This window comes from Alternaria viburni (genome assembly GCF_023758015.1).
Source record: "Alternaria viburni strain BMP 2772 chromosome Unknown scaffold_14, whole genome shotgun sequence".
Lineage (NCBI taxonomy): Eukaryota > Fungi > Ascomycota > Dothideomycetes > Pleosporales > Pleosporaceae > Alternaria > Alternaria viburni.
In genome coordinates this window covers 874,269-895,454 of record NW_026055783.1, presented here as the reverse complement: position 1 = coordinate 895,454, position 21,186 = coordinate 874,269, and the positions used below count along the sequence as shown (strand labels likewise).

The 21,186-nt window shown below is 52.3% G+C and overlaps 9 protein-coding genes across 9 annotated transcripts; 6 read left to right on the top strand and 3 right to left on the bottom strand.

The window, feature by feature from the left end:
* Positions 1 to 113: 113 nt before the first annotated feature.
* J4E79_007000 (uncharacterized protein) lies at positions 114 to 2,112 on the bottom strand (the record flags this gene model as incomplete). Its single annotated transcript, XM_049355868.1, has 3 exons — positions 114 to 473; positions 523 to 1,612; positions 1,811 to 2,112. 3 exons carry the CDS (start codon positions 2,110 to 2,112, stop codon positions 114 to 116), a joined length of 1,752 nt encoding a protein of 583 aa, XP_049209897.1.
* Positions 2,113 to 2,798: 686 nt separating this feature from the next.
* On the top strand, positions 2,799 to 4,776 carry J4E79_006999 (uncharacterized protein; the record flags this gene model as incomplete). The annotated part of the gene is made up of 3 exons (XM_049355867.1): positions 2,799 to 3,035; positions 3,095 to 3,717; positions 3,783 to 4,776. 3 exons carry the CDS (start codon positions 2,799 to 2,801, stop codon positions 4,774 to 4,776), a joined length of 1,854 nt encoding a protein of 617 aa, XP_049209896.1.
* Positions 4,777 to 5,121: 345 nt separating this feature from the next.
* Positions 5,122 to 6,339, top strand: J4E79_006998 (uncharacterized protein; the record flags this gene model as incomplete). Its single annotated transcript, XM_049355866.1, has 1 exon — positions 5,122 to 6,339. The coding sequence occupies one exon, from the start codon at positions 5,122 to 5,124 to the stop codon at positions 6,337 to 6,339; it is 1,218 nt and encodes a 405-aa protein (XP_049209895.1).
* A 236-nt stretch (positions 6,340 to 6,575) lies between these two features.
* On the top strand, positions 6,576 to 7,337 carry J4E79_006997 (uncharacterized protein; the record flags this gene model as incomplete). The annotated part of the gene is made up of 2 exons (XM_049355865.1): positions 6,576 to 7,217; positions 7,308 to 7,337. The coding sequence occupies 2 exons, from the start codon at positions 6,576 to 6,578 to the stop codon at positions 7,335 to 7,337; spliced, it is 672 nt and encodes a 223-aa protein (XP_049209894.1).
* Positions 7,338 to 7,710: 373 nt separating this feature from the next.
* J4E79_006996 (uncharacterized protein) lies at positions 7,711 to 8,756 on the bottom strand (the record flags this gene model as incomplete). The annotated part of the gene is made up of 3 exons (XM_049355864.1): positions 7,711 to 7,941; positions 8,056 to 8,244; positions 8,307 to 8,756. 3 exons carry the CDS (start codon positions 8,754 to 8,756, stop codon positions 7,711 to 7,713), a joined length of 870 nt encoding a protein of 289 aa, XP_049209893.1.
* A 1,045-nt stretch (positions 8,757 to 9,801) lies between these two features.
* J4E79_006995 (uncharacterized protein) lies at positions 9,802 to 12,821 on the top strand (the record flags this gene model as incomplete). Its single annotated transcript, XM_049355863.1, has 3 exons — positions 9,802 to 10,331; positions 10,409 to 12,632; positions 12,684 to 12,821. 3 exons carry the CDS (start codon positions 9,802 to 9,804, stop codon positions 12,819 to 12,821), a joined length of 2,892 nt encoding a protein of 963 aa, XP_049209892.1.
* A 2,110-nt stretch (positions 12,822 to 14,931) lies between these two features.
* J4E79_006994 (uncharacterized protein) lies at positions 14,932 to 16,339 on the top strand (the record flags this gene model as incomplete). Its single annotated transcript, XM_049355862.1, has 5 exons — positions 14,932 to 14,945; positions 15,048 to 15,137; positions 15,303 to 15,434; positions 15,589 to 15,617; positions 15,969 to 16,339. 5 exons carry the CDS (start codon positions 14,932 to 14,934, stop codon positions 16,337 to 16,339), a joined length of 636 nt encoding a protein of 211 aa, XP_049209891.1.
* A 2,063-nt stretch (positions 16,340 to 18,402) lies between these two features.
* Positions 18,403 to 19,171, bottom strand: J4E79_006993 (uncharacterized protein; the record flags this gene model as incomplete). The annotated part of the gene is made up of 2 exons (XM_049355861.1): positions 18,403 to 18,906; positions 18,959 to 19,171. 2 exons carry the CDS (start codon positions 19,169 to 19,171, stop codon positions 18,403 to 18,405), a joined length of 717 nt encoding a protein of 238 aa, XP_049209890.1.
* A 548-nt stretch (positions 19,172 to 19,719) lies between these two features.
* On the top strand, positions 19,720 to 21,044 carry J4E79_006992 (uncharacterized protein; the record flags this gene model as incomplete). Its single annotated transcript, XM_049355860.1, has 3 exons — positions 19,720 to 19,879; positions 19,943 to 20,427; positions 20,475 to 21,044. The coding sequence occupies 3 exons, from the start codon at positions 19,720 to 19,722 to the stop codon at positions 21,042 to 21,044; spliced, it is 1,215 nt and encodes a 404-aa protein (XP_049209889.1).
* Between the last annotated feature and the right edge of the window lie 142 nt (positions 21,045 to 21,186).

The following is a 21,186-nucleotide window of genomic DNA, read 5'->3' as shown; positions in this document are numbered from 1 at the left end:
TCTTCACTTCAACACACCCGAATCAGATTTCGCGACAAATCTCGTTCAGAAAACAGTCATGCCTTGATACGTCCCTTGCAGCTATCTTCCTGCCCTTGCCAAAAACTATGGCATTACGCGACAACTTCGGTCATGAGGTTCTTTGGCCACACCGGCTTGTCGACACCATTTCCTCGCGTGCCTATACTGTACCCCAACTTCACATTTCCCTGGGGATATTGGATGATGGGCTTGACTCCCTTTACGTCTTTGCCGATCGCGCCCGCATGTCGCATCTCAAAGAAATCGGGTTTGAAGAGCACGGATCCCGAATTCTCGAATAGCATCTTCATGTAGCGCGGCAACGTATACTGCATGTTGTGGTAATGGCGGAAGACTTGGCGGCCATTGCGAGTCCAGACATCTTCCCAGACATCTTTAGGGTAGGTGCCGACGCTGTTTACCAGCCATTGGGAGTAGTAGTTCAAGGCAATCTGTAGAAGTTAGCTTCCACAACGCTACCGAACGGTGGAGCTGACTTACATCGACTTTGTAGGAGCCGCCTTCAGTACCCCTTCGGATTATCGCGTTCAAGACGGCGATGACGCCAGAAGTACCAGTGCAGAAGTCGCTGTTGGGGAAAACTGGTGTAACAGGCTCGTCATTGCCCATGGCTCGTCCAAACTCCATCGAGACGCCACAGCACGCGTCAGAGATTTGTTGCCACCCACTGCGATACGACCAAGGACCATACCAGCCATAGCAGTTCTCCCGCACGACAATGAGACCTCGCTCTCGATCTTTCGTCAGGTCGAGTAGGCCCTCGGGAGAGAAACCATATTTGTCCAGCACACCAGGCCGATAGCCTTGTACTACGACATCGGCTTCTCGGACTAAAGCGCGCAGCTTCTCTCTGTCCTCTTCCTTCCGGAAATCCAGATGCGAGTTCCACTTTCCCCAGCTGAGATCGACGTGTAGCATGGACATATCGGTGACATGCTCTGCTGTCACTCGCATCACCGAAGCACCCAACTCAGCGAGACCTCTGGTTAGAGCCGGAGCAGTGATAACACGGGTCAGATCGACGACTTTGAGACCTGCAAGAGGCCTCTTTACGCCAGTTTCCGGGCTATCTGGCCACCAACACGCCGGTTGTTTCGCATTCTTGACATCGTGGATCTCGTAGAGGCCTACATGGGCATTTGCTTTTCCATGTTCGCTATTCTTAAACTCCTCGGTTGTCCAGCAGATGGTACCAGCTTGCTTGTAGACGTCCGACGCCAACCTTTGCATCTCGTCGGATTCAATACCTGCTAGCTTCTCTTCGTATGGTTTCCATGGATCCTTCGACTCAGCCAAGTCCATATCATGCGGTAACCCAACACTCTCTTGTGTGGGTTCAGGGTTCATGGAGCCATGTAGATGGAAGTACCGTCCATCTTTGCACCGGTAGATGTTCGTAGCCGCCACGCGATACGGGGTCCTACTAGTATCATGCAGATCGCAGTTCTTGAAATATCTGTTGTATGCGTCCGATCCACTCGCGAAGGGTTTTGTCAAGAACTCGATGTGTTCGCCATCGGGATCGATGACGTTCAGTAGGATCGACATGAAGAAGAGTTGCGCATGGTCGCTTCACCGATACGCGTTAGCTACTTAATGGCAACAACTCCTAATAATAGAAGCACCTTATACAAGAAGAAAACCGAACAGGCCTGCTGCCTACATTGACATGGAAACCTACAAGATAGGTGACCTAGCGTTAATGTAGGCTGTAGGCCTGTTCGACTTTTTTCTTGATTAACGTGGAAGCTCGGATATATCAACTTACGTATCTATGACAGCTTCTTGGGGTTCCAGTCCATATTTCTGCTTCAGAAGGACGTTGATCATGGCGGCTTCCAGCCCCTTGAGTGCCGAGATGCTTTCGGCGAAGCGCCAGTTGATGGGTATACTGGGCTTATCGCTGCCTTTGAACTGGACTGTCTTTGCGCATTCTGCGATGTCGATGGGTAATGTTGGAGCAATGAGGGGATTGCTTAATATGCCCTTTTCGAAGATGTGTTGGGTTTCGCGGGGGACAGAGTAGTCCTTGTGGCTACCATTCGTGCCGTTAGTGTGGCCGTTCGTCATAGTGTTTGACATTTCTAATAGTTGTAGAGCCTTGACTTCGACTTGGGAGAACTGAGAGTGTGGCAACGAGACGCGGATAGCATGAGCTTTATCGTTTGCGCTGTCCGAAACACGTCCCACTCGACCCCATCAACTACTTGGTCGCCTTGTAACATGGTGCCAGCAACGCCAATCGGCGCATCAGCTCCATCGTCCTAGTTGTCACCGGTCTTACTCAAGCACTGCCGATCATGGTAGATGGACGGCAATTCGTTTTCGGCCCTCGGGCGAGTAAGTCGACTAGCTCAATCTACCCGACAAGGTGGGGTATCACCCCGCAATCTGGATACACGTTACGCAAGAAGAGGATCACGTCTGTTGAGATAGTAGTATGATGTGGAGATGTTCGTGATTGGAAGTTTGGTGGGAGGATTTAAGCTGCGGCTGTATCGCGATAATGCAAGTCTGCTTTACACGCATGCATTAGCGATCTGATCCCAGAATACACATAAGATTGCACCACAAGCCTTTTGTCGACTATCATTGTTGAAGCAGTAGCTATGGCATCGTCAGACTACAGCACAAGATGGACAGCGCAGCGCGGAAGCCGCCCAGTGAAGATAGCAAACTGCTCAGGCTACAAAGGTGATACGAGCCCTACGTATGCTAAACCAGTCTGACGAACGCAAGGTGATCCGGGATATCACATGCTCTACCAAGCAGAGCTAGGAGACACAGACTTCATTACAGGAGACTATCTTGCCGAAGTCAACATCGCGGAAAACGCCCAGGCACATGCAGCGGGCAAGCATCCTGGATGGGAGAAAACAGCTTGGGATGGTATCGAGCAGACGATGGACTTATTGAATGAGAAGAGGATCAAAGTCGTTGTCAATGGGGGTGCGCACAATCCAAAGGGGTTGGCGGAGAAGGTGCATGAACTCGTGAGTCTCGTCTCATCGATGTAGTCGCTACAAGGTTTAGTTGACTGAGAGATGCACAGGTCGTAAGCAAAGGGTACGATTTGAAGGTTGCATACGTATCTGGCGATAACCTGATGGATGAGATGAAGGATATCAAAGAGAAAGGTTTACCGCCGCATCTAGATTCTGATAACAGCGAGGTAACGGTCGCGGACCACACGCTTGACGTCCTGAAAAGCGACAAACCAATCGTCAGTGCGAACGTCTACCTCGGCGCTCGCGAAATCGTCAAAGGTCTCGAAGAAGGCGCAGACATCATTATTGCTGGTCGTGTTGCGGACGCCAGCCCCGTAATCGGTGCTGCATGGTACTGGTACTCGTGGCGTGACACCGACTTCGATGCGCTTGCAGGAGCACTAATTGCAGGCCATCTCATCGAATGCAGTGGCTATGTAACGGGCTCGAATTTCGCGGGCTTCTACGAATATCCGCTGGATGACCTATACGATATCACCTTCGGTATCGCAGAAGTCGAAAAGGACGGAACATGTGTGATCACGAAGCATGAAGCAAGGAAAGGTTTTGTTACGGAAGACACTGTCAAATGTCAGTTTCTATACGAGCTTCAAGGCAACGTGTACCTGAATAGCGATGTCAAGGCTATCTTGGATGAGGTTCAGGTCAAAGCTGAAGGTAACAACAGGTACGCTCGATCATCCTTCACTTACATGGCATGCTGGCAGGAGCAATCTCGCTGACCATAGGAAGAGTTCGTCTGTGGGGCGTCAAAGGCAAACCACCCCCACCCACTACGAAACTCGCAATCTTCTATCAAGCAGGCTACCAATCCGAGATTGTCGTCAATGCAACGGGGTATGCCACAGCTGAGAAATTCGATCTCTGGGAACGTATGATCAAGTTTGGCCTGAAACAGAAGGGCCTACTGGACAGATTCGACATCTTGGAATTCCAGCGCATAGGCATGCCGGAGACCGACCCGAAGAGCCAGCTCAGAAGTACATCGTATTGTCGGATCTTCGCGGAGAGCGGCGATCCGAACGCGAACCTGGGCCTAGCGAGTCTACTGGCAGACTTTGCGATGCAGCACTACTCAGGCTTTCATAGTACCATGGATCATCGCACTGCAATACCGAAACCGTACTTGAGCTTCTATCCAGCGATTTGGCCGCAGAACAAGCTGAAGACGGCGATGAATCTTCTCGCCTCTGGCGAGACAAGGACGCTGATGACCACGCCGCCACCGAAATCGGAAGAGATTGGGAGGCGCGAAAGCTATGAAACTGCGAGTCCCGTAGATCTTCGTTCTTTTGGCCCAATGACGCGTGCGCGGCTGGGAGACATCGTGCTCGCCCGCTCAGGCGACAAGGGTGGAAACGCAAACATTGGCTTCTTTATACCCACAAGCCTACCTTCCTCCTACCCACAGTCATCGCCCCTGTATGCCGAAAGCTGGGACTGGCTCCGCAGCTTTCTCACCATGCCCAAACTCCAGGAAATGTTCGGAGAAAGCTGGAACGACAGCTTTTTCATGGAAAGGGTGGAGTTCGAAGGTATCATGGCGGTGCATTTCGTAGTTTATGGGGTATTGGGCAGAGGCGTTAGCGGGAGTAGCCGTTTGGATGCTTTCGCGAAAGGCATGGGCGATTGGTTGAGAGACGTAGAAGTCGAGGTTCCGGTGAAGTTCATAGAAGGAAGGGCCCGCGGCAAAGCGGTGGCTGGAAGGTATGCGGGGGATGCGTGACCGAACTGTCTGGTTGCCAGACTTCCATCGCGTTTTCAACGCGCGTTTGTTGGAGCGCGACGCGGGCATCCGTGATTGTGGCCGGGGTTTAGAGGACCCTGCCAAGCCACCAACGATGACGTAGACGGTTAGGTGACAATCAACTCGGGCTTTGTTGCGCGTGCACAGCCACAACCGGCCACCTTCGCTACATCATCACTCAAGTGCGCCCGCTTCCCTAGTAGTGTGACTCCACAACCCTACACATCCCCTGATACAATCTTTCCGACATCTACCACTTATCCACCAAATTAGAATAAGACCTTTTCTTGCACTGCTCTTAGTTCCCAGGCCAACCTTGGCACCATGTTCAAGAAGTTCAAGGACAAGATAAAGGGCGACGACAGCTCTTCAAGGCCGTCATATGGGACAGACCAACATAATCAGCATTCAAACAACCCTTACTACAGCTCGCCTCAGGACCAGCAGCATAACATAGCGCCGACGGAGAAGTATCAAGCACCGCCTGGCCCGCCGCCGAACCAGGCTTCATCCTCGTCTGGGTACTCCGCTCCGCCAGGTCCTCCACCGAGCCACGGGTCGTCTTCTTATACTGCTCCTCCAGGGCCTCCACCTAAACAAGAGTTTTCAGGTTACGCACCCCCAGCAGGGCCACCTCCTTCGTATCCACAGCAACCCCCTCCTAGCTGGGATCCTCCGCCATATCACGACTGGACAGTCGTACCTGACACTTCACTTCTACCCCCACCACCTTCGATGGGTTACGATAGTTCTCCCACTGCTAATGCATCTACTGAAGATGGCGATCGTGCCTTGGCTTGGACGAACATGAATCCTTTGTGGCCACCGCAGAACCTGCAGCCTAGCACTCATGCTGCGATTCAGAACGGTCAGCTTGCTCTACTGAAGGCGCCGTCGTATCTGGGCGATTTGCTCCCTCAACCTCAAGCAGGCCACTGGCGTTGTCGCACCCATGCGAACTGCAGGGATTCGAGTATCCTCACAAATCTGCCCATGTACAGCGTGTTCTGGGACTCACCGCTCAACACGCAAAGATCTAAGACTGTCTACTTCGAACTCAAAGTCCTTGGAATCGGTCGCGGTGGCTTCTCCTTCTCGGAAGCAGACGCCGGTATCGCGATAGGCTTCGTTGCGCCGCCTTATCCTACGTTCCGTCTCCCAGGCTGGGAACGTGCCAGTCTTGGGGTGCATGGAGATGATGGAAGAAAGTACGTCAATGATGCATGGGGCGGTATCGACTTCACCTCGGCTTTCAAGCCCGGCGATACTGTGGGTATCGGCATTACCTTCTCGGTTCCGCGCAACCCACCATCATACGAGCAGTCGCAACAAGGAAGGATACTGGATATCGACGTGTTCTTCACGCGTAATGGAGTAAAGGAAGGTGGCTGGGATGGCAACGAGGAGCTCGACGTGCGAAGCGAGGGGGGCAATACTGGTCTGAGGGGCGAGTGCGACCTATTTCCGGCGATTGGCGTGTTTGGCGGTGTGGATTTCGATGTCTTCTTTCACCCATCGCAGTGGCTATACCGCCCATACTGAGATAACCTAGGTACTTGGTCAAGGCTCTCAGGTAAAGGCAGTATGCCACTTGCGGTGAGATAGAGGTCATGCGACCTCATTTGTATGCCGTACGACTAATGCTAGTATATCTTTTAATCTCACAGCTTGCTTGTTGAGCTCTCTATTTCCTTTTGAGGTCCGATTTAGGGTACATTCTCTTATCACAACCCATTCCTGATATCGCTCTGATAATCTCGACTCTACAGCCGCGCGCCATGTCCTCAACTACACCATACTCACCTCAGGACTTTGGCTATCCGTTGATGCTCGAAGACTTCGTCCCGGTCCCTCCTCCACCCACTGCTGTTGCAGATCAGTGCGCTTCCTGTCGTACTCCTGGTGCGAAGAAGATATGTGGCCAATGCAAGAGCATGCTCTACTGCTCGCCAGCCTGTCAAGAACGCGACTGGGTCTCCAGCCACAAGCTCGCCTGCAAGCCCTACGCCAAATCCATCAAACAACCCATCGGCAACAACATGCGACGCGTTTTGCGTTTCCCCGTCGATTCAACCAAACCTGTCTTCTCCGTTCTGTCGTTCGATGAGGAAGGTACGGTAAGCGGGCTTGGTTATCATTTCCCCGGTGTGCCGGCCCAGGAGATCAAGAAACTTTCATTCCACAACCGCTACTTTCCGTATTTCATCCAGATCAATTACGACATGAATGCGAAGGGAGAGCGTGCACTCTGCGAGAACAAGAGCCTTGGACTGCCGTTTCGCGGTCCAGTCGTCGTCTTGGCATATGACCTGGACATTGCGCTTAGTGGTCCAGCGTTGGACGCTGATGCCTCGATCATGCGGCCGTTGATGGAGTACGTTGAGCTGTTGCGCGAGTACGATGGACCGAAATTCGTGGAGGTAAGTTGTTGAGGGAGCACGTTAGGGTGATGCTGCTAATTGTGCTTTGCAGCAGCCGCAGCAGAGGTATACGGAGGCAGAGTTGGATAGTATTATGGGCTCGGCATCTTCGTCTGGTGAAGGAAGGGCATGAGTTAGTGTGGATGGAGACGAACAACTCGGAGCTTAAGTATGGGAGAAAAAGAGCTGTGCTGGAATACTAATTACCGACCTTTCATTGGGTTGTTCTTTGGCACATTGAAACTTCCAGATCATTACGTACGGAAAAAGTAGCTACAATTCTAAGCTATACCATGCCGAAATACCCATTACTATACTGCTCATTGCTCATAGATGCTTCAAGATAAGCTCTACCTCTGCATCTGCCGCCTCCAAGATGTGCTTCGGCTCATAAGCTGGTCTCCAAGCTAAGCTATAAGCCCTCTTCGCTTCAAGTGTGCATCTGTGTCTGGTGTCAACATCTGGTCCATCCTTGTGAGCATACAAGTAACACTTACTTTCCACCCAGCTGAACTGCAACAAGCTTTCTAGGGCAACCCAAGGCCTGCGCCATCTTATCAAGCGCTGCTTCATCCGCTTTCTTGACTTCTGGGCTGTCGATAATTCCACGCTTTGCAAGCGCTTTCGCCATTGCGGCGTATATGTCGTACCAGGCCACACTACCGGAGGAAGCAAGATAGTACCCATTATCACCATATTCAGGGTTCTCGTCGCGTAGAATACTCTTCAGCAATTCCACGTACAATTTCGAGTTATCGTCGATATGACATACGGGCCAAGTCTGATTATATCGTCAGTATGCGAGTGGTTGGCTTGTTGACTGTGCAATAACACCTACCCAGCCTTCTGGGTTGACATCGTACACGGCGCCGGCCCCCTTCGCAGCTTTGATCACAGCTGTGGTTTGGATCGAGATTTTGTTACCAAAACCTTTGCCTTCGCCGTATACGATACATGGAATGAAGATGTAGCTGCGGACTCCATGTTTCTCCGCCGTTTCAATGATGACATTGTTCGTGTTCGTCGCCTGAGGTCATTTCAGTAAGAGAGATTGGACTTTGAAACGCATACACGCTATTTGCCCCATACCTGTGTTAAGAGTTGATGAGGAGCCTTGGCACTCTTTTGTAGTTTGTACAGATCAGCATCTGTATCGGGAAGTGGTCGATCGATAGGCATCCCCGCATGTTCGCTGAAGATCTTTGCGCCACTGGTGTGCAAAAAGTGGACTTCGCGTCCAGTTTGCTTCTTGACTTCTGCAAGGGCTTTTATCATGGGGACCTGCATATCGGAGTTCATAGCGTCAACAAGGAAGAATATGACGGATATCCGCGCATCGACGATGGTCTTGACAACCCTCTCTTCATCTTGTAGATCGAGAGTGAGAGGGCTCGCGCCATACTTCTTCACCGCTTCCGCTTGGTCTTGAGATCTGACGAGAGCATATATGTCTTTGTGCTCTGGAAGTTCGACGTTGTGCAGTGCCGCAAGCAGCGAGCCACCGAGATACCCAGAGGCTCCAGTGATGAGGACAGACATTGTGGAAAGTGAGGCTCAGTATGAATGTGTGACCAATAGAGTTTTGTTCCTACATGAAAATGTGTTTTGTATCTCAGGCCTATATCGAGTGGTGCTAGAGATCAATCTTGACATGCTTTGTAATGTCTGGTTGGGCGATTGAGCGAGTAACCACTCAACGGCTATCTCGACGAAATGACGTAACGCTTACAAACCGCTAGTGGAGCAGAAATAACCTTGGAGACACCAAACGTCGACAGTTGTAATATTCGAAAAGAGGAGAAATTCTTGTTGGCCGACAGCAGTAGGCTCTCATCAATTCTTACAGTTTGATTCGTAACATGGTAGCAGAGCAATACAGTACACAGGCATCCCTGCGTATACAACCAGCAACTGGCATCTCTGTTGCATCCGGTGAAGAGTGCGGCGAAGTGAGTCAGACACGCTCGGTTCGGACAGACATGATACGAGCGAGTGGGTTGCAGTACTGGAATAGTATCGGGCGTGAATGCGATGGGCAGCGACGGGCATCTAGCTGCATTCGGCGAGGCTGCAAACACGGCGGATACAGCGCCCCCTGTTCTTCATGTCGAAAAGACGGTGATCGGTCGATGAAGGAAAAGGATCACCCGCTTGTGGCGTCGCAATGCCTGTGGAGGAGAAGGTTTGCCCCGCCAAACAGCGGCTGTCTTGCTGCTGCGCGAGGTCGGAATTTCGTTTGCTCGCATACAGATTGTCTTGGGGGAGGTAGATGTACAGGGTTGGTACGAGGGTATGCAGATGGATTCAAAGGGCATGTGGCCCGGGGCGAGGCGATGGGAATCTCGGCAGATCGGCATGTGCGAGGGGAGGTATGAGATGCATCTTCGATTGTGCCCCGTGCTCACATGCAATCGACACCAGTACTGGCCGAAGAAGCACCGTTGCAGCCAAAACCGAAGCATCGCATGGGAATAAGATAACCGGGTCCTGACCGCGTCAGTCTGCGCAAACGTCGCTTCCTTTTGAGGATGCTGCAGCCACTTTGTGTCTCTCTCGCGACTGCCACCTCTGCGCCGGCAGCTACATGCAGATGCTCACTCCTCCCCCCGACGAAGAAGGCTTCGGCGCTCCTCCCATGAACCCCGACGATGAATGCGCATACGATGATTGGACCGCGGCGCTACCTCAGACCGACCATATCGCCTTCTTCCGCACCACGGACTGGTCGCGCAGCCGCCTGGGGCCACTGAGCACGTGGAGCCCGACGCTGCGCATGTTCGCAAGTTATGTACTGGCCGATTCGCGCGGAGCCTGCCTCTGGTGGGGAGAAGACATCTCCAACCTCACTGCCATATACAACGAGGCGTATGCTCCCTTGGCCGGGGGCGCTCACCCCAACCTCATGGGCTCCCTCTTCCAGGATGGCTTTCCCGATCTCTGGCCGTCCATCAGCCAGTACTTCATACAGGCCAAGCGGACAGGCACTGGGGTCAATTATAGCTCTGCCATGCCCACGGTTGTCGAGCGCAGAGGCTACCAAGAGGAGGCCTTCTTCTCTGGCGGCTTTGTTCCAGTCGGCATGCCAGGCGCTATCGAGGGCTTCATGAATACAACGTGAGTTACGTGTAGTAACCAAGCTAGAAAACGCGTTTCCCAGTGACCTATTTCCAATACACAGCTGACCCAACTAGCTACGAGGTAACAAGCCAGAAGCTCGCAGCCCGCCGTACCACCTGCCTGAATACACTCGCCTCCGTGCCCTCACAATGTGTCGACGCAGTCTGCTCTCACATTCTCACCACGCTCGAAACCAACGCCAACGATGTGCCCATGTCCATGCTCTACCGAATGGACACAACCCCAGGCTCGAACAAGTTGATACTCCATGGCCAATTTGGTTTCCCCGAGGGGCACGACCTTCTTATCCAGACAGCCACTATCGATAGTGAGCAAGGACTAATACCAGATCTGCGACGAGCTGGTATAGACACTATGGTCATCGAGCATGATGAACGATTTCTTGCTACCTCGTGGAGAGGTTGGAGCGCGCCTTCCAAGAAGATCGTCGTAATGCCCATCATGAGTGGAACACGCCTTTTCGGCTACCTCGTCTTCGGCACCAATCCATTTCGCCCCCACGACGATATATGCACGCAATTCATCCGGGACCTAGGTCGCATGGTATCAAGTATCATATCTTCTGCCGTTGACAATGAATCCACCAAGAAGCGTCAAGAGCAGCTCGAGACTGATCTGGCTTTCAGTGATCTCAAGCTACGCCATCTGATCGATCACGCGTCTGTTGGCATGTGCCATGTATCTCTTGATGGTGATATGCTATGGGCCAACGATCACTATTATGAGCTAGCTGGGAAATCTCCTTCGGAACATGCCATCGGTCTTGCCTTCCTTGACGCATATCACGAGGATGATCGGCTAAAAGCTGATGATGTTTGGGAGCGTCTGATCAGAGGCGCCGACCACGTCACAGCCGACTTGCGCATGAAGCGCATGTACACGCCTCCTACCGGGGATCCCGAACCCGCCCAGATCCAGGTTCTGGCCTTCCCGTACCGCGACGAGCATGGAAGCGTAAGAAGCGTAATGGCTTGTACGACTGACATTAGCAGGCTGTGCTGGGCGCAGACCTTCCAGGCTCGATTAGCCGCCGAAGCAAGAGAAGCAAAAAGACAGCAAGAAGCCTTCATTGACGTAGTTTCACACGAGATGCGGAACCCATTGAGCGCCATTGTACATTGCGCAGATGCGATTGCCAACGCGGTTGTCGAGTGCCAGACGCAGCTCGCCGATATACCTGTACCGTGTCTCGATACTCTCAATGACAACATACAAAGCGCAAACGTCATCATGCAATGTGCAAATCATCAGAAGCGTATCATCGACGATGTACTTACGTTGAGTAAGCTCGACTCCATGCTCTTGTCCATCACGCCCGTCGCAGTCAAACCCGCAAAGCTCGTGGAATCCATTGTCAACATCTTCCAAGCTGAGATGAAGACGCACAACATCTCTTACAGTGTCACACCTGACACATCGTTCTTGAGTCTAGGCATTGACCACCTTCATCTGGATCCGTCCCGCGTGACACAAGTCTTCATCAATCTACTGACGAATGCCATCAAGTTCGTCAAACCATCGAAAGAGCCAGCCCTCTCCATCCGCTATGGCGCCAGCACCTCAGATCCACGTGAACTCTTTCCTGAAGACATGTTCTGGGCTACTGAGGGCAAGCAAGACGGCGATGTTACAAGCAATCCAGATTGGGGCACCGGTGAAGAAATCTATCTTGCGTTCACCGTCAAGGACTCGGGAATTGGCTTGCAAGAGAAGGAAATTCACAAGATATTCGAGCGCTTCCGCCAAGCGAACGTGAAGACGCATGTCAAATACGGCGGCAGTGGGCTGGGTCTATTCATCTCAAAGGAGCTTACTGAGAAGCAAGGCGGCGAAATAGGCGTGTCATCCATCCAGGGCCAAGGTTCGACTTTTGGATTCTACGTCAAGACGCGAAGAGTGGAATGGAAGCCCAGGACCCTCAAAGAGATGTTTCAACAAACCGGCAATGAGGATGCGGCAATGCGGCAACTCCACGTACTGTTGGTGGAAGACAACATCATCAACCAGCAAGTGCTCGGCAAACAACTTAAAAAAGCTGGATGCCACGTCTCCGTCGCAAACCATGGTCTGGAGGCGCTCGAGATACTGGAGAGAGAAACGTTTGACATCGTGTTGATGGATCTGGAGATGCCGGTACTTGATGGGCTTGGTGCGATGCGCGAGATACGGAAAAGGGAGGAGGAGCAGGGGGTGCTGTCTTCTGAACGGTTGCCTGTGATTGCTGTCACGGCGAACGTTCGAAAAGAGCAGATCGATACTGCTATTGCTGCTGGAGCAGTGAGTATATGGTAACTGTCGAAAGCGTTTCTAGACTAACAAGCTGTACAGGATCGCATCATGCAGAAGCCGTTCAAAGCGGCCGACTTGGTGTTGATGATGAAGTCCTTGATGCCACAATTGGCACCTTTATCTATCGATCCGCCGACACCGGGCCTCGGCCTCCGATCTAATGCACTGGTGCCTTGAACAGAATTTCTTTGGCACTTTGCTTAATTCATTCGACATCTCAATCGTCGAGTCTAGAAATCCCCTCATTGTCTCGTATCCTAACTCGAAGCGGTCCCTGGAGCACCTAGTTTGAAGCTGCGGGAAGGACGAGAATCATGTCTTCTTGTCCTGTAATCCACAGCTGCGCATCAACTTCTGTGCATATCACATTGCTATCGAGATAGGCACTCGGCGCCTGGTAGCACACATGCAGCTTGATGGAGTTCTAACAAGAATCCAGCCACAAAAGTATTTTACGGAACATCAACAGCCAGTCTAAGTCTAGCTGCATGGGGTATCACAAGATAGTGCTTGACGCCGGAAGACTACGTCTCATCGGCAATTGAGCAGGCCGGTGTGCAAGGACAGGCGAAGGAAGATCGGTTTCTGGAGAGCGGTGGGGTTGGCGCACGATGCACAGAAATAGTGGACGTCAGGGATATGGTTTTGTGAATCCTTTATTCTCACGAGAAAAATGAACATCTTGTAACATGCTTCCATCTTGATCTCGACGTTCTCATCGCAGAGTCATCACATACACAACCACCCAACGTACCACTCGAAGTAGTTGCAATCGGATCATCACAGAACGAGCGCGAACACAAGATCTCGACGTTGAGGTCGGGCTTGGGGGTGATTCTTCAGAAAGTCTTGCTTCTAGCTGTCGTATGCCATCTAGAATTGACACTAACAGGCATAGACTAACCCCGTCATGGACTCATGACGCCAACTTCGCCAATACCCGTCGTGTAAGAATTAGATAAAAAGTCTTGGCTACCACGTTTGTTTCTGGCCGAGCCGTGAGAACGGCCCTTTTCACATGCTGTCTTTGGAACATATATGTGCCAAGACACGAGATCGACCGACGATCCAAAGTTGAGATGTGCGGGACGGGACCTGCAGTAAATAGCGGAGAATAACAAGGCCGAGATTGATGTTTTGATGCGCCGGCCCGGCTTCTTGTTTGTGGTGATGCCTGGTGATACCAAAAATTAATTGTAATTGTGAGTATGCCGATCGCTGAGTGGCTGACGCACTTTGGTTACCACCACCAGGAGAATACTCTCGCTAGACTATCGCTAAAGAACGAGGACAAAGCTCAGGAGGAACGAACAAGGGTGCAGAGTTCATGCTGCTGTATGAACCCCCACAGATCTTTGGGCAACAACCTAAATCCTGAACGCGGCGATTTGACGAAGACGCTGCTGCAGATTCCGGAGGTCGAGACGTATATTGTGGCGATAGAGGCTATAGAACCGGTGGATAGGAGCTATCCGGAAAGATTTCGGTAGTGTTTGTATACATTGCATGGTGTTGTTGTTTGAGGATGGCGTAGCGGCTGGCCTTAGTTGGATTCCTAAAGAACCGGTGTCCCGTATGCGTCAGGCTACGCCATCCCTCCCAGCATGAAGCCCGTAGCAGGTGCCACACGTGGCTGTTATTTGCGAGAAGCACAGGCACGCGTCTGAGCACATTCACCGCTCGCTCCGCTCCGGCAACTACGTATGGGTCGGGAGATGCCGCATGTCCGAGTGCTTCATGCGTCTGTCTGTGCGATGAGGGGGAGATGCTAGAGTGGCTTGGCGCAAGGACGCGTACAACTCTGCTTTGTACACTGAAGCTCTTTCTCTTGGTGCATGAAGGCGATAAGGTGGTGGTCGTGTGTCGGCGGGCGCGTCGCTTTGTTGGAGAGGAAGGCGTTGGCCCGAGCGCCACAGATCGTCCGGAACGGAGTGTGGGGACTCATCCCATGTTCAAAGACTTTGCGACCCGCGGGTAACCCACGCAATGCATGATAGCCAGTTCGGAGGGTGCCAATTGCGCGCTCGTTATCCGCGCTTCAGTCGGCTCGAGAAGCTTGTCGCGGTAGCTGCATTACATCTGCAAACCTGAAACACCGTCTTTTGCTGTACTGCACACCGGGTTAGCCTAAGCCCCGGACTCTCAGCCTTCAAAACCACACTTACGCACTCCTGAGCAGCAAACAAGCTCACGCTGACGTCCGTCAATTCTTGTCTTTCATCGCTCAAAGACTATGCCGTGCGCCTTTGCAGGGGCAGAAAGGTTGTTATCTGCAGAGAGGCCATAAATGGCGAACAGCAAGTGAGTAATCAATAGCTTTTCGAAGCGGGTGGGGAAGCTGCCGCCAACGTCCAGAGCTGGCCGCCTGCACAAACTCACCGGAACTCAACTAACGGACTCCAGATTCGAATACGTGCGCGGGTTCGAGCAGCCCGACAATCTAATTCCCAACACCTGGATCGTAGTACGGATAGACGGACGTGGCTTTTCCAAGTACGCTCACCAATTCTCTCTCCCTCACTTGCGCCGTGGGCAAACTTTCTTGGTCCGGGATATGCAGGTACCCGTCACCATGTTGCATGAACGGAATTGCTGCCCCAGGCCAACATCTCGGCTATTGTACACCAACAAGGGCCATTGTTAACAACGCGCGAACAGGTTCACGTCCAAATATGAGTTCCTCAAGCCTAACGACAAGAATGGCCTTGATGTCATGAATGCTGCGGCTGTAGCGGTCATGAAAGAGCTGCCCGACCTTGTCCTTGCATTTGGCAACAGCGACGAATACAGGTATGTTGCATTCTTTTATTCGAGCACGTTGTGTTTGAGATTGATTATGCCTCCATCGAGCTGCCCAATGTTCCCAGCGCGGTATACACAGGGGTGGGGCAGCATGTTTCGGGGCGGCTTAGCTGACGTGGGTCGCAGTTTCGTCTTTCACAAGGACTGCGCCTTATTCGAACGACGAGCCAGGTACGGGAATCCTCCTATTGGTGCAACTTTATCACCTCCGGTGGTCATTCGTCTAGAACTGATCCCCGTTTAGCAAACTGACTACGACGATTGTCTCGACTTTCACTGCTTACTATGTGTATTCTTGGTCAACATACTTTCCGGATAAGCCACTCACAGCACCCCTACCGACATTCGATGGGCGTGCGGTTTTATACCCAAGCGATATCAACCTTCGACACTATATGAGCTGGCGGCAAGCCGATTGTAAGTAGTTTGATGCATCACCTTCCTCCTGCCTTTTCTTTTGTTAGACTGGATCTTTTGCTTGCTCTTGGTGTCGGTCGTAGAGTGAATCTGACCGTCGTGCAGGTCATATCAACAATCTGTACAACACCACTTTCTGGACCCTTGTTCAGCAGGGTGGCATGGGAGCGCGAGAAGCAGAGCAAAGACTCAAAGGCACAGTGTCATCCGACAAGAACGAGATCTTGTTCAAGGAGTTCGGAATCAACTACAACAACGAACCAGAGTGCTTCAAGAAAGGCACGGTGCTGTACAGAGATGTAAGAGATGCTTCAGCACCATCAGAATTCACGTCCACGTATCTAACCGTGGCAGTTTTTCCCTACACCACCGACCGAGGCATTGTCGTCACCCGTGCTGTCGGACTTCCCAACGCCACCGATCGCTCAGCCAACACCAAAGCGAGCGTCCAATCACCGGGCATCACAGTCTATTGAGAGGTCTATCCCCTATCTGCCGGACAAAAAAGAGATGATGGAGAATCCAGGCCTATGCAGACGTCCAACCTTTCTCTCCACAACATCGACGCCATCACCGCCGCCATCGCCACCTACGATTTCGAGATCAGCATTCCCCAACCCACTCAGGTCCAATCCGATTGGCTCCGATGGTGAGGGTACCATGCCAGGTTCGTCCATGCCGCTCTCCCCACCAACGACTGCAACCTGGAACAACAATGGCTCCTTGAACGGCAAGCAACATCTACCATCGTTGACGCCTTTGCCGCTGTCCCCACCAATATTGAAGCCAAGCAGCAAGCCTCCGATGTCATTGAGCCAACCGAATCCGACAACACGTACCAACTTCTCCCCAGTGACACCGCAGGGCGATTTTCCCGCAGATTTTCCTATAGCAGGCTACCGCCACCATGCCACTGCAGCGGCCAGCCATGGATTCTCCCACTCCGCTTCTGCTTCTTTGACACATTCATACCCACCTCAAGTGAAGCCTTCGCGTGTCAAACAACGATCGCCGAGCCAGCCCTCTCTGCCTTCATATTTTGCATCATCTAGCACACCTGCAGTGAAGCCCCCGTCTATACCACTGCGAATATCCAGCATTCCTGCCAACAGCAAGCCGCGGAAACTGTCTTTGCCAGTCCATCGATCAACGTCAACTCTCAAAGCCACGAGAGATACTTTGGATGAGAAGGAGAGCATCGTTAGCCCCCGAGATGCGACATCGACGCCGCCCCGCAAAGTCAGTCCGCCGATCCAAAAGAACAAGGCTCTGCCCAGTCCGCCAATGAGTGCAGAAGAGGAGATGCGCACGCGAGAGAAGGTCAAAGGAAACAGCCCACGGCAAGACTGGAGCAAGTATGCCATCAACGGCAGTGAGTCGCCTCAGCGAAGGCCGAGCGACTCAGACAACAGAGCGGGTCAAGGCTGGAGCACCCAAGACCACATCTCCCACCCAGGTATTGCAGAACTCCACGCCTTTTCCACACCAACGCAGTCTGCGCCCACATCAGCAACCTTACCATACCCTCATTCAGGCCCCGATCTCCACACCCTAATATCCTCAACATCAGCTGCAGGGCCAAGTTCCCAAGCCTTTCCCACCAGTCGCCCGTCCACCAGCAGTCGCAACAAAGACACCAGCACAGCCAAACCCTCCAAGTCCAACTCTTCAAAGGCCAGGCCGGATAAAGGCAAACAACCACAATCGGAAACGAATAGTAAGGCTGCAGCTACTGCGCCTCAACAGGCGAACGAAGGATGGCCCGTACCCATGAGTCGTACGCAGAGGGATAAAGACAAGAAGAAGCGGAGTAAGGCGATGGTGCTGATGGAGCACGTGGATATCATCAAGGACGATTTTTGGGAGAAGAGGCCCTGGATTCTGAGTGGGAAGACGGGTTGAGTTAGCTGGGCGAGGTGATTTATTGACAAAATTCTGCTTTTGGTAAGTTTTTGTCTTGTCGATGAGTTTGGTGGGTTTTCTTTCCCTTCTCGACTGACGATGACGATTTTTACGATGGGGTTGTTTGTGTGTATTGGTGGAACGAAGCAGTGTATAATAGCGGGGATGAGATGGTGGTGCAATGTAAGATGTGAATGCTAATCGTGTTGTTTATTTGAGTGACCGAATAATACTCGTCTGTAACTACATCGCGATATTGGTATAATACAGTATTCCGCACGTACGGCATGGGCCTAGAAGTCCCGAGTCTACAACGTTGCGCTTCCCGGTCAATTCTCTGCTCCGGTGCTCTCGTTGTGGCCCTTGTTTTGCGTTCAGACCACGTTTCCGGGAGTAGTCGTCAGCGGCCCCTACAGACTTGGGTATCATTCCTGACGATAACGCCCGGCTCGTCAAACATGAATCGGCGGCATATAGCCCCTCGAGCCAAGATCCTTCTACTTCTGCTCTCCGGACAGCTCCCACATGCGCTTCACGGGTCGGTCGGCCCTGAAAAGGCTGCGAGCATCCTGCGCCGACCCTGAGAGTGGTGTGATCGTCTACTGTTCTCTCCATCTACACCATTGTATCTTCGTGGTTATTGCACCTTCTTGCTCTTCTTCTCCTTGATGACTTCGACCGGCTTAGGAGCGCGCGTTTCTGTCTTCTTCTGAATGCGACGGAGGACGTATTGCTCGAGTGTCTGGCCCTTTGCTTTCGCGCGTATCTCGTAGTCGGCCTTTTCTTCGGTTTTCAGCTTCGCAAGCTTCTTAGTTACGGCCTTCAGGTCTTTGCCTGTGACTGCCGCCGGACTTTGTTCATTCTTCGATTCGACCGCCTCGCTCTTCGCCTTTTTGCTGACCGAAGCATCTCCCTCGTCTCGCTTGCGCTTCTTCTTGTCGGATTTCCCCTTGGTAGGCGCGGGCGTCTCGGTGTCGGATGCGGATGTGGGAGGCGTGCTTGCGCCGGAAGCGGGATTCGATGCGTCTGTGGTGGTCGCTGAGGATTCTCCAATTGTACCTCCTATCATCTCGCCCTTTACGAAGAAGCCATAGAGACCTCCGCGATAGATGCCTTGGGTGCGGATCTGGTCAAGCGTGCTCTGAGCGGGACATTAGCTGTTTGATCGTGCGCAGTGGTACATGACTGCATACGTCCTTGCCTGTACCAATGCTCTGCAGACTCTGGTCGAATGCGCGCAACCACCACTGGTCGTCTGTCGTATGCGCCTGCTTCTTCTTGCCGAGTCCTAGCTGGTCGTTCTTGTGCGCGATAAGAAGCGGCTTCTTGATGCCGCGGCCGGTCTGGTCGAGCGAGTGACCTGAGCCCTGCCAGCCTTGCTTGCGCAGATAAGCCTCGGCGTTCATGGCGGCGGAGGTGAAGGACTGATCCCCAACTTCGCGTCTGGAAATTTTGGTGGGGAAGTCTTGGCTAGCGCGACCGTCCAGAGCGGACCCCCGGCCATTCCTTCCCTGCCTACCTTCCTCCACACTTCAAATAGCCCCAATCTTGAATGGGCTGGTATTGGGGCCGTTCGTCCTTGTGTTTCTATTGGAATGGCATTAAATTTTGCGTGATGAGGTGATTGTAGGGGAATAGAGACAACATACACGACTGCCGCATCTGAGATAGGCGGCGTAGACGTTACAACGTAAAGTATCAACGAGACCTGAGATGAGTTCAATCAGCTCTTTCCCATGATGCCGCTCGCTCTTCACCTTCGATCCCATTGGGTTGTAGGCCCCCACGCCCCTTCCTGCACTCACCCTCGCTATCTGCGTGAGCAAGTCTTTCACTCTGGTCTCGCCTCCTTTGCTTGCAATGCACCCTCACTTCCACTGATCTTGCTTCACCTTCGGCTCGACTACCTGCTGCCTCTAAGTGCATCAACTTACAACATCCCACTTAGCCCGTTATGGCTACCTTGAAGTCTACCCAATTCATCTGGCTGCTGGCTTCAACAGTGAGTGCCGCTGTGCTTCACAGCAGATCCGCGCCCTACTATGCAGGTATCCAATTCGCTGCGGATAGACAGTTGTCGATTTCCGTCTTCAGTGACCTCCACTTCGGTGAGCGTAAGTCATCGCATCTCTCTACGTCGAATGAACCTGAAACCGGTATATACTAACAACTTGTAGCTGAGTCTCAGCGCGGCCGTCCATTCGCAGACTTCAAAACGATCGGTGTCATGAACTCAGTCCTCGACAACGAGCAGCCCGACTTCGTCGTCCTCAACGGCGATCTCCTCTCCTGTGAGTGGGTGGCCCCTCAAGACGCAAATCCGTTGATCGATCAGATCGTGGCTCCACTCGTCGCCCGCAACCTGCCTTTCGGCGCAACATTCGGCAATCATGATGGTTCCAAGACTTGCAGCACTAGTGCCATGTCCGAACACATGTGGTCGGACGTCAAGGGCAACAATGGCAAGAAACTCTCCTTCACGACGCAGTCTGTGTCTGGAGATGTCAATCAAGTCGGCTGGAGCAACTATTTTGTCCCGGTGTACAGCTCTACGGATTCTTCTGATCTAAAGATGCTGTTGTGGTTCTTTGATAGCAAAGGAGGCATGAAGTATCAACCCACTGGTGATGATGTCGGTGTTCCGAACTGGGTCGACGAGAAGGTATGAGACTCTTGTTACAGGGGTTCATAACGTACTGATTCTTGGAGGTTGTCGAATGGTTCCGCAATACCAATAACGCCCTTCGCCAGCAATATGGCCGCGCGGTTCCTAGCATGGCTTTCGTGCACATCCCGATACACGCTGCAGATTCTTTTCAACATAACGGGCGTTCCAAGACGGCGAACCCAGGCATCAACGAGGAGAGTGTAGGAAACCAGGGCGATATTTGCGATCATACTGGGAACAACTGCAAGTACAGTGGAGCCGACATTCCCTTCATGAAGGCGCTCGTAGAGACGGAAAACCTCATGGCCGTTTTCTCGGGTCACGACCATGGTGTAGACTGGTGCATGAAATGGGCCAAAGACCTCCCTGGCAACTCTCCTAGCAACGGCAACGGGCTGAATATCTGCTTCAATCGTCACTCAGGCTATGGTGGCTACACTGATTGGACACGCGGCGCGCGTCAGATCGTCGTCAAGGAGGATATGCTGGATGCGAAGGTGGTCGACACGTGGATCCGCATGGAGAACGGTAAGATTTCGGGACAGGTGTCGCTCAACTCTACTTTCGGTACCGATCAATATCCAGTGGTGGACAGGTCGAAGACCTCATAGCCTGAGTTAAAGCGACCGAGTCTGCAGCACCCATGAGATGTTAATCGCATATGTCTTCTGTCTATCTCGCGTTATGTGCTATATTGCACACTGTGCAACTTTTGGAAAAGTATGATATTCATCATCTTAGTTGATAGCTCAA